Source organism: Prunus avium, chromosome 4 (assembly GCF_965620075.1).
Source record: "Prunus avium chromosome 4, drPruAviu1.hap1.1, whole genome shotgun sequence".
NCBI classification, from domain to species: domain Eukaryota; kingdom Viridiplantae; phylum Streptophyta; class Magnoliopsida; order Rosales; family Rosaceae; genus Prunus; species Prunus avium.
The window spans coordinates 26,075,880-26,088,407 of NC_142287.1; the positions used below are offsets into that span (position 1 = coordinate 26,075,880).

The 12,528-nt window shown below is 35.9% G+C and overlaps 1 protein-coding gene across 1 annotated transcript; it reads left to right on the top strand.

Annotated features, from left to right (window-relative positions):
- The first annotated feature begins 2,881 nt into the window (after window positions 1-2,881).
- LOC110757576 (G-type lectin S-receptor-like serine/threonine-protein kinase CES101) lies at window positions 2,882-11,739 on the top strand. Its single transcript, XM_021959238.2, has 8 exons — window positions 2,882-2,889; window positions 8,556-9,763; window positions 10,058-10,161; window positions 10,249-10,437; window positions 10,518-10,728; window positions 10,821-11,064; window positions 11,186-11,336; window positions 11,428-11,739. The coding sequence occupies exons 1-8, from the start codon at window positions 2,882-2,884 to the stop codon at window positions 11,737-11,739; spliced, it is 2,427 nt and encodes an 808-aa protein (XP_021814930.2).
- Window positions 11,740-12,528: the final 789 nt, after the last annotated feature.

Here is a 12,528-nt window from a genome sequence, read left to right on the forward strand (position 1 = left end):
TCTTAGTAAAGCAGTTTCAAGTAAGGTGATTATGACAGCATTTGAGATATCTATGCACCAACTTAAAGGAGAGTGTTGACGTGAGTTTTATTTAGGATAGGATTGATACATTGACTAATTTGTAGTTAATTATTAATTACAAGGTTTTATTGTATAATTCTTTTCTTGGAAGATAAGTCTTTGTACCGTATATAGACCTCCATTTGAAAGAGTAAACACTCTGAAATTTACCCAAGAACTCTTTTTGTCTGATATTTTATATGATATTCTTTTCTTCTGTTGGTCTTTTATGCGTGAAAGAAAATGCAGCCAAACGTCCTATTATGTCTGAGGTTATATTTATGGGTTTTGTAGACAACGTACGGAACATTACTTCAGCTTGGACTTGCTATGCATATGCCTCCGAATTTTTATTTATTATTTATTTTAAATTCACAATATGTAAAGATTTACCACGTTTTTCCTAACACGGATTGAAGATGAAAGAGATTTTTTTTTTCTTATCGTTTTTGTTGACCAGAAAAGTTTTCTTTCTAATTCTATGATATGGTCAGAAATAACACGTTTCATATTTTAAATGTTTCAATTTACACGTTTATATCATTGGAATAAAAAGAGAATTAATTAACCTAATTGTAGTATTATATGTTAGCGACTACTTTCCTTCTATTCCACCTTTTTTAATTTATGTGGAAACTTGAAATCGTTGAATATTATGCTAATACAGATGGTAGAATCCTACGTGAGTATTAAGCCACACTCCTGGGCTTTTTTTTTTTTTTTCGAGTGAAATTGAAAGACAGGAATTTTTTTAATTTTTTTATTACAAGCAATAGTTTAAATTTTAACCACATAGGAGGGGGATTTCTCACACACACAACTATAATGTCGTGGGGATTTAAACCTAAAAGACATGAATTTTGCAAATTAAGGCCCTTTTTTATTGGGCTAGACTCCGTTGATTAAAGACACGAAGGTTAAACACAAAACTCGGAGTGCAAGTCCCTTACACACTCACAAGGCAGAAACTGATAATTTTATTCAGTAAGGATCAATATCAGAAACAAGTAATTATGTTCATTTAAATATTATATCACCCTTGACAAAATGTGCTGCCGTCATTATTTCTAAAGTTTCCTGGTGCTCTATCTTAGCTCCATAACTAACTTGATTGTCCAAGGATTCTTTATTATTAGAAGACACCATAATGCATTATCCACGTTTAGTCACCCTTTTCTTCTTTTCGTAATCACTGTTGTTTATGGTCTATTATTTTATGTGCGCACAAAAAATAGTATCATGTTTAGTACGTACATTCAAGCCTAACTTTTCATTATTTCACATTCAGCACCTTTCAACCTTTATCTCCTCTCTTTTTGTCTCAAACAGCACCGTAATCAGTTGCTGAGCAGTCACTGATTGTCAAAATCCTACAACAGCTACAGAGTTCATTGCAATTGCAGTTAAGCTCTAATATATATATAGGTATTTTTCCTGTAGAATATATGATATATATATTATACGTATATGTTATTTGATATCTTCTCCTTTGTGTTTCATAACTTTCAGTATTTTTACACAAGAAATTTGATGGGTATTTTTTTGGAGATATATATATATATACCTGAGTTAAGGGATTCCTCAAATAAGCTTGTGGGGCCCATTCACATTGTATTTTCAAAATCCGGAACTTCTATTTTTTAGGTACTCCTTCAAAGATTTATTTGACCAGTCAATCGATGGTTGTAGTCTTAGTGTTTTCTTGAAACACCGGGATCGTAGATTTTGTTGATCACAATTAGGTCCTGAACAAACTCTGGGTTTCATGAGAGCTTTAGAGAACTTAGCCTTTTTAATTATCATAAATGTGATCCTACATTTACTCTAATATAGGTGACATCAATTAAGAGTTTTTTTTGCCTAAACTCCTTTTGATAACAAGATATTAGTGTAAGACTCATGAGCTTGGTAAGAAGCAAGATCGGTGAGCAATCCCACATCGTTCTGGAAGGGAAATGTGAAGTGCCTTATAAGAGCATTTGTCATCTCACCTAGTAAGACGCATTTTGGGCAACATAGCATAAGCTTGAGGCCAAGAAAAAATTCACATGGGCGAGGCTCAAAACAGACAATATCTCGCTAAGAGAGTGGGCTATGTCAATTTGGTATCAGAGCTGGACCCCGACCGGAAGAAGTGTGTCAGTAAGGATGCTGGGCCCCCAATGGGGTGGATTGTAAGACCTGTGACCTTGGTAAGAAGTAAGATCGGTGAGCAATCCCACATCGCTCTGGGAAGGAAAGGTGAAGTGCCTTACAAGAGCAGTTGTCATCTCACATAGTAAGAGGCAAGATAGCATAAGCATGAGCCCAAGAACAAATCTGTGTGAGCGGGGCGCGGGGCCCAAAACGGACAATATCTTGCTAAGAGAGTGGGCTCTGACACTTAGTGTGATTAAATGCACATCATATCGTACACATCAGCAGACAACATACCAAACCATCATATGAATGTCTCACCTAACCAATTTGCCTATTGAACCTATACAATGCGGAGGAACTAAGTCAGGTTTCCACCAGGCTTGACTCTTTGTATATATATATATATACTAATGCTTATTGTATATAAGCTTATTTGAGGGACACCCTTGTAGGGCTCACTCCGCATTGTATTTCACTAATTCAAATTGTCTATTTTATAGATATTCATTCAAAGATCATCTCTACAAAAAAATCATTTGAATCCGATATCATTTGACCACTCAATTAAATTTTTGAAATTTAAGTACTTTCTTCAAGCACTGTGTTCATTGATTTTGTTGGTCTCAATTAGATGCCTTAATGATTTTCAATTTCCATGAATTTTTGCAAGGATGATTTATGAATGAAGATGTGAAAAATATATATTTTGGATTGTTGAAAAAAATTTAGTCTAGTATTACTTTTCTTTCCAATGTGTTTGAAGAGGTGTCAAGTTGGAATCCATCTGTCATGCCCTGGTGCGTGAGAAAATAAAAAGTAAAATAAAAAGAAGCCGGAACATAAAATAAACTCTCTTATAAAAATAGCTCCCAAAATCTTACAACTTTACAATAAATAAATCAAGCTCTATCACTCTTATCTAATTTAGTCTCAGCTAGTTTAGTCCTTGACTTGCCGTCTAGTTCTTCTGAAAAATTAAACAGAGTGAGGGATGAGCAATGACCGCTCAGTAGGGACATGAGACCTTACCACAGTAGATTGATATAACTAAATTAAGTGACATACAATCACACAGCCAAATATCACATTAATAATAATACATAAATTAATGCTCTTCATCTACTCCCGTTAATTCATATAACTAGACAAGCAGACCTGCACGTCCCATACCATGCTTATACCACATGGTCCCGAATGCCCATTTATATGAACTAACACTCATTTCAATCATCCCATAATTTCCCTTTTGTTAGTCATCCTGTCTAACTCCCTTTCGCCAGTCCCGAATCACCCAATAAAAACCATGTGCACTGTGGGATCTCTGAGACCTGGTACCTGCGAAGAGTTAGACTCAACTACATAAAAGACTATTCTATTACCCTCTTTTCCATCATTATTTTCTCCATCCAACAATTCTAGCCAAATTCCATGACATGATGTATGCACAACAATGTAGCCATTTAAAACGTCACCAATGCATATATAATTATGCCAACATTTTTCAAATAGTTAAGAGTACGTAAACACCCAATACAAGGAACGTCAATCAAACTGTATCACGCATAATATAATGCTCACAAAATTTAATCAAATCAATATCTGAAAAAGGCCCCCAAGAAACCCCTACCTTGATTCCAATGTTTTTACAACGTAAGATAACTCTACAATCCAACACCTTGAGTTCCTCCAAAGTCTTTCTTGTTCTACCAACACTTTCTAATATTTTTCCTCTTCTTTCTTCTCTCTATTTCTTTCTCTCTTCGCATTCATTTCTATGCAAGTTCTTAATGTAGAAAATTTCCTATTTAAAGAACAAGAGAGGCGGCAAACTAATGTTCACTTATTGGCTAGCAACAAACTTGTTATCCAAGTTTTGGAAAACTACATCAAACCAATGACGGTCAAAATATCTTCCATATTCTAATATTTATGATAGCCACTTGTAAGTCAATTACTATATTAGCATGGGCTAAAGCCACCTCTTATAAATATTTAAATATGGTACTTCACACCATCTACTTGGTTTATTAGAGCAACTCCACCCATTTGCCCTTTGCCATGGCAAGGGGGAGCTAGGGCAGCCACTATTCACGTGAATAGTAGTTGCCCTTGCAAATAGTATTTTGTGTTTCCACCCGTTGCCATGGCTAAGGGCAATTACTATTCATTTTTTTGTTTTTTTCACAAATTTTTTTACCTCAATAATTAATTCGGATAATATTTTATTTTTAAATCCTAAAGAATTAACTTTGAGAATATTTCGGATAAGATTTCTTTTAATTATATTTTGTTTGATGTATTGAATGTGTTGAAAATTTTGTGTAGAAAATGAAAAATAATAGAAGGAGAAGAAATTATAAGAGGATTTTGTGTTGAAAATGAAGAAGAATGGTAGGTATTTATAGAAAAACAGTTCAGAACTTTTTGGTGAATTTTTAAATAATTATTCAAATTTTTCACTTTTTTTTTTGTAGATTTTTTTCAATTTTTTTTGTTGCTGACATAATCAATGACGTCAGCAAATTGAGGTTGGAACTAAGGCAGATCTTGCCTGAGGGCTAGCCTGGGTTCGTGGGCCCATCTCCTGGCAGGGCAAGCCCTTGCCGTTGGAAACAAGATTTAAAGGTCCATCTATCCCACCAAACATATCTTAATTCCTAACACCAAACAGATGCTTCTTCTTTTTTCTGTTATTTTTTATCTCTCCATCTATCCCACTTTCTTTTTTAATATTATTTTTCCTTCAACCTATTCTCTCTCCGTGACTTCACTTTTTTCTTCTTCTTTCCCCCTCTCTCCATCTCTTTATTTTTCTCTTCTTCTTTCCCCTTTTCTCCAGCTCTCTTTTTTTCATTTTCCTCTTCCTCTTTCTGTCATTCTCTATCTCTCCTTTATTTTAAAAAAAATATATCTTCTTCTCTCCACTCAAAAGACCCAGCCCAGTCAAGAGAAGATTGTTGTGAAACGGAGACCTTCATCATGGCGACGTCACCTGAGATTTTAGATTTCTTCATGTACTTCCCCATCTCTCTTTATTTCTCTGTTTTTGATGTTGTTGTTGGGTTTTAAGTTTGGATTGAATGAGAGTGACTGTGAAAGTGGTTACCCGAGAGAGAGAGATGGAGGGACCAATTTTGTAAGATACTTGAGAGAGAGAGAATGGGTTAGGGCTGAAACGAAGAAGGGAAAGAGGGAAGAAAAGTTAGGGCTCGGGTTTGGGGGAAGAAGAGTTCGCTTTGGGTAATATATTTTTTTTCCTGTTTATTCTTAACCGGTCGTGCGGATTTTTCGCGAATGGTAACGGGTCGTGTTTGGGTCCGATATTTTTCACCCGTTAAGTTAACGGGTCGTGTCGTGTTCAACCCGTTATCTTAACGGGTTAACACGATCCCGACCCGGAACCCGTTAAAACGACCCATTTGCCAGGTCAATAAAAACATGCTGAGGCTTGTGTTTTCGAAAAATAACTTATTAGGGTTTTCCTTTCGTTCTTGGACAGAGGTGGGGATGATAAAGCTCAGGTCGGCTCCAGAAACTACATATATGATGAACAGAACAAGTGTTGTGGCTTCCCTTTCGCTACTGGGTTCTGGTCTTACAACTGCCTATAATGTTTTTCTTTTTTCGAAGAAAAGCAAAAGACAAAGTATGTTATATATGTGGGCACAAAGGAAACCTTGCAGAGTTAAGAATGGTGCGGGGAGACATTCGAGATCAAAAGTAACATAAGGTTTAACAGGCTGCTGCCAAGCCAACGTAAAATTATATCTTGTATATATACTATACCAACAAAACTCAAACAGAAAACGTAAAATTATTGACAACATCGATCCTAGGTGTAACCAAACGTGCCCAACCCCCCGACAGCATCTGCGCTCAACCCACAGACAGCATTTGGAGGGGAGAAAAGAGAAAGCTCATGAAACATTGAGCAATTTAGAATTTAGTTGTACATAGTCCAATTTAACTATATTTTGGCAAGGCATGCGCCCCATGACTTTCTTGCATTCCATTCTGGTCTCGATAAGCCTCTTCAGTGGGAAGAAAAGGTCCAATGCAGATCAACATTACTAATCAAAGTTTAATCAAAGTTTACATCTGCAGTTCGCACGTAATTACATAGAAAATTACTTTACATCGGAAAGAAAGGTTGAGGCTTAGAACCTTTTTTTCTAAAGTAATTTTGGTCGGCATCGGCTTGACTTTTTCTAAAGTAATCTTGTTTGCACGTTGATAGTTCTTGATATCCACTCTTCAACTTGAGGGGGAGTCTTAGGAATTAAGTTTGTATAATATCAATTAATATCAATACTGTTGTAATTATGATTTACTTTCCCAGTAGGTTTCCTAGATTGGAGGACTCGTTTCCTTGTACACTACGGGCCCGTTTGGTAACGTTTTCGGAGAATGTTTTCTTAGAATATTTTCAGAGAATGAAAACAAGAGAAAACGAATTTGCATTTTTAGGAAATGAAAATGCGTCTGGTAGATTAATTAGAAAACATCTTCAGAAAACAAAAACAATAAAAACGTGTCTGATAGTACAATTTGAAATAATAAATGTGAGTTATTTTTATGAAAACGTTTCCCTTGAGAATGAAAACAACTTTTTTTTGTTTTCTACAAGTACACATGAACTTGTTTTCATTTTATGAAAACATTCTTAATGTTTTTTGTTTTTGGGCCACCGAACGTGTTTTTTGTTTTTGGGCCACTGAACGTGTTTTTGTCTCATTTTTGTTCTCTGAAAATGAAAACAACCCCTTAAAACGTTACCGAACGGACCCTTAAGACACTCTTGTATAAACCAATTGTACCTATCAATTCAAATGATTCTCTTCCAATATCAAATTCACATTGAAGAGGTTTTGATGGTTAAAAGTCATACAAAAACCAGTCATTTCTTTGGAGGCTTTGAGGTTTTGTCAGGTACTAAAGTATAGAATCCGAAACATTTGGAGGGTGTTTACACATGCTATGCAGTCCGAACGTAATTTCGCAGAAGATTACTTTAAGGTTAAGGTCTTGAACCCTTTTTTTGAAAAAGTAATTTTGGCATGACTTAGTGCAGGGTGATCCGCCCACAGAGTGCTTAATTAATTATCAAATATATGTGGGATCTCACTGGACTTGGACTACTTAATCCCACCCAATTAGAGAGTAATTACAATAATCTCATCCTTTTCCCTCTTAGTTAGAGGTTCATTAATTTGCTTTCAGAGCCTCAAACAGTAATTATACAGAACTCCCATGCATATGCTTTGCGGTACGGTTAGAGGTTATGTTCATTTGAATCATTTGAGGCTCATAGACCCTTCTCAAGTTTGCAGATTTTGGTCCGCATGCTTCTATTTGATTTTTGTGTAGAAGATTCTTAAGGCTTGACCTTTCTGCATTTACCTAAAAACACACAATTATCACTCACTTGCACCCTTTTTCTCTGATCAAGTCAGGTTTTTCTTTTTTACCCTAAAGTTGTACGTTTCTACCACAACATCCATACACTAACTGTGCGATTTTGATGGGCAAAGTTCGTCAGTTTTCTTTGTGGTTTTATTAAAACAACCAATCAATCAAGTCTTCTAACCCTAACTGTGCAATTATTGCCCAATCCATTGTTTATTTGTGGCTGATTTGTGGGTTGTTTATTGATAATTTTTATATATATTGAGAAATATATATTTGATTATGAAAATTTCAAACTATGACAACTAGTTGATGTCGTTTGTAAGTGTCTTGGAATTAATGATTTATGAGTCAACACTAAGGATTTATGAGTCAATATTTAAGCGAGCTCAATATTTATGAGTCAATACTAAGCGAGCTCAATATTTATGAGTCAATACTAAGCATATGTTAATTGCTAAATTGTACAGTATAAGTCTGAATAACACGATGGACGAGTGCGACCTTAGAGCCAAAATCCATTTTTGTTAGAGACAGAGATGAAGAACGGTGTAGGAAATGAAAATTAAAAACAATATTAAGTTGTTTTAGTTTTTTCATTCATTCTCGCTTTTACTTCATCCATTTCCTCTTATGTCTAACAAACAAGCCCTTAATTTAGGTATTATATTATACAAAGATGTGTTAGTAGTACTTTCTTTGCATGAATTTTTTTTAAAATGTTAGTAAACATATCAGAGAGGCAATGCATCTCCTGTATTAATGTATGAAGGCGTCCATTGCCTTATAGACGTTAGTTATCTTTTCCTTTGCACACAGGTACTTGGCCAGAATAATTTGCAGAAGTACACCAACAGAAGCCCATTTGAGGCTTTCAGCCAGCTTTAAGTCTTTATTTGGATCAGAAAGTACACCTTGTGGCTGCGGTACTGAATCATGGCTAGGTGCAGTCTCACCTTAACTGTCTTCATCATTTTTTCAATCTTAATATGGAGTACCTGTACTTGTGGTGCAAGTGGCACGGACACACTTAAACCAGGTGAGACTCTAGATTACTCCAGCTTCTTAGTTTCTGCGAACGGGAAGTTCACTTTGGGTTTCTATGTAAGTGATCACAACAATTCGAAGTATTCCAGATACCTAGCTATCTGGAGCAAGCATAATTACATGAATTACGCATGGATTGCGAACCGAGACAAGCCTATTCCATACCCTTTTGTGGCAGTTCTTGCTTTGGAAAAAACCAATTCAACCCTCAAAATTACACTCAATAATGGTACTGGAAGCCCTATCCAGCTTTACACTGCTCCAAAAGCCTCTACCGACATCAACACTAGTAATGTTGCGGCTACCCTTTTGGATTCTGGCAATTTTGTCCTGCAAGAAGTCAACTCTGAGTCTCTTAATGGATCAACGGTGAAGAGGGTGTTGTGGCAAAGTTTTGACTATCCGACGAACATCCTTTTGCCAGGTATGAAATTAGGTATTGACCATCGAAATGGTCACATTTGGTCACTTACATCTTGGCTTACCGAGTACAGCGGAGAGCCGGGTCCTTTCACTCTGGATTGGGATCCCAGCGAAAGCCAATTGAAGATTAGGCGACGTGGGGTGGTCTACTGGACTAGTGGAGCCTTCATCAACAATAACAGATTTAAATTCATATTACCAGATGATGAATCCATTCTGAGATATAATTTCACAATTGTTTCAAATGAGAATGAAGACTATTTCACTTTCGCAAGTGCTAATGCGGCATCAGAATGGATGTTGACCACAACGGGGAGACTAATTGACCTTGATGGAGGAGTTGATATTGCACAATCAGGTAACTGCCATGGCCAAAACACTGATGGAGGATGCCAAAGATGGGATTGTACGCTGATCCACGTTAGATTTGAACCACGAAGTGGTGAGTTTCATCAAATAAGCAAATCTGACTTGGATTCAACAATCTCGATTGATCCCGATACAAGTCTCAGCAGCAGTGATTGTATGGGCACTTGTATGAGCTCTTGTGACTGTATTGGATTCAGCTCTCTATTTGATAATGAGACTGGATGCAAGTTTTGGAGTGGAAACTGGAAGTTCATTGAAGACTATCTCTCTGATAATACTACAAGGGTTTTTGTACAAACACCAGAGGCAACCCGTTCTGGTAAGTAACATTAATTTTTCTCAGATAATCATCATTACAATATTGTGCCCTATGTAACTTACATGAATTTTATTTCAGGCAGAAAAATACTTGAATCATTCCACATATAATGAGTTATTCCTTCTTAATTTTAGGCATACATGCAAGAATTTTTCTTTGTTTTCTTTTCAATGGTCTTTTCTTTTTTTGGTCATTTGTGTGGCAGACTATACTTTACTTAAATTTGGACGGTTAATACAAAACCAGCGTCTTCGAACAAAATACATATAGCTAATTAAATGTTACGATCTCTAGATGCAGCACATGCTAAGTGGTTATGGATTGGCTCCGGCAGTATTGCAGCCGTGCTTTGGATCGTGTGCTATTTACTAAGGAGAAGAAAATTACTACGCTCCGGTATACATTCTTTAAACTTAATGTGCAGCCGTTTATACAGAACATGTACATATTAACATAATATTGATAGAATGATTCTCATCTCTGACAAACAAAAAGGGACAGTGATTGAGAATGCATTGGTCGACTTGACGGACACTAATGTCAACGGGCTTCAAAATCATGGAGTGATGGAACATGATTTAAGAGTATTTAGCTATGCATCTGTCATGGCTGCCACAGACAACTTCTCCATTGAAAACAAGCTTGGTGAGGGGGGATTTGGACCTGTTTATAAGGTAAATCTATGATTACTTTTGAAAGTATTTTTATATTGATTTCCAAGAAATACCTTATATATTTTGTACCAATAATTCAGGGAACATTGGAATCGGGACAAGAAATAGCCGTGAAAACGCTTTCAAGATGTTCAGGGCAGGGAACATTCGAGTTTAGGAATGAATTGATACTCATATCTGAACTTCAACATACGAATCTTGTTCGTCTGTTTGGATTTTGCATTCATAACGAAGAGAGGATGTTAATATATGAGAATATGCCAAACAAAAGTTTGGACTACCTTTTATTTGGTTGAGAACACATAACCACATCTATTTGTTATTTATTCTGAAGTACGTACGTAGTGTGATATATATTACTCATCCTTCTAACTTTATTTTAGGTACTGATCCAACCAGAGGCCTGTTACTAGATTGGAAGGCGCGTTTCGACATAATTGAAGGAATTGCTCAAGGATTGCTTTATCTTCACAAATACTCAAGATTGAGAGTAATTCATAGAGATCTAAAAGCTAGTAATATACTACTTGATGAAAATATGAACCCTAAAATCTCTGATTTTGGTATGGCAAGGGCATTTGTCCATAATGAACTGGAAGCAAATACAGATAGGATCGTTGGGACATTGTAAGTAAACAATACACATTCTTAATTAACATGCATATATATTTTTTCACTTTTGGTTGTTAATCATGCATATATATTTATACGTACTAATTTTTATTTTTTTTTTATCGATTTGGAGTAGAGGTTACATGTCTCCTGAGTATGCCATGGAGGGAATTTTCTCCCCAAAATCTGATGTCTACAGTTTTGGAGTACTAATGCTTGAAATCATATGTGGTAGAAAAAACAGCAGCTTCTACAATGATGGTCGTGTGATCAGTATAGTGGGTTATGTACGTCAAACACATATATACCATGTTTGTTTAAATTTTTCCGGCGTGAGATTATGATAAATGAATTAATATGATGATCTTGTTACATCAGGCATGGGAGTTATGGAAAGAAGGTGCAGGGCTAGAACTTATGGATCCAACACTAGTCCAGTCATGTGTTAGGGATCAATTGTTGAGATGCGTCCATGTTAGTCTGTTATGTGTCGAGGAATATGCCGACGATCGACCGACGATGTCAGATGTCATATCTATGTTGACAAATGAAGGTGTGCCATTACCTATACCTACAAAGCCAGCATTTTTCACAAAAAGAAGGGTGGTCGGCTGGGGTGGCGTGAGTGGAAAGGATTTGAAACTTACATCAATAAATGGCTTGTCTAATTCGGATTTGGAGGGACGTTAAAAGAACTAATATATATTTGGTGTGCCTCAGTTATACTACTTTATAAAATTGTAAAGAATAAAGATATATATGATGATATGTTCGTAGCTTGATCTTTATCAGGAGATGCTGGCTATATGTCGATTTCCAAAATTATTTATTTTAAAAACTATGTTATTTACAAGGCACTAGTGTCAATATCGTAATGTCAGCTTCTATATTTTCCATGTAGGTTATCATACATGGTTTATCCCTAATCTCTTTTTTTTGTTGGGGTTTATTATCCCTAATGTCTGAATTGGGTAAAAGAGATGAGAGGACCAATGCCACCATTGCGAGTAACGTTTAGGGATGAATATTTCAATTTAAAAATTATTCCACATGTGTCACAATCACACGTTATTACAAAGACTACAGATGGCAACATCTCATATATGGTCCATTAAAAAAAATAAACAGACATTTATAAACAAGCAAAAGGAGCTGTACCCATAAAAACAATCAAGGCAACCAAGCTCCTGCAAGAGGACAGCTCACGAGACCACCGACATGAGGACAGCTCAGAGGACAGCTCATCATGAGGCTTAGGAATAAACCTTTTGAATTTTTTTTTATATTCTATATCATTCCTTGACCAAAATATATATATATATTCTATATCATTCTGTAAAGGTGGATGGATATATATATACGGGCTCAAATTGTAAATACATTGAAATTCCCTAGAATGGCCAACCGATCTGTTTCTTAATACTTAAACACCACAACAAGATTGAAATACTATAACAAGTAAGCAGAATTCCAAAATAC

Coding starts and splice junctions, on each gene's coding strand:
- LOC110757576 (XM_021959238.2), top strand. Junction 10,162..10,248: donor GAAAATTACTACGCTCCGGT/ATACATTCTTTA, acceptor CTCATCTCTGAC/AAACAAAAAGGGACAGTGAT. Junction 11,065..11,185: donor GATAGGATCGTTGGGACATT/GTAAGTAAACAA, acceptor GATTTGGAGTAG/AGGTTACATGTCTCCTGAGT.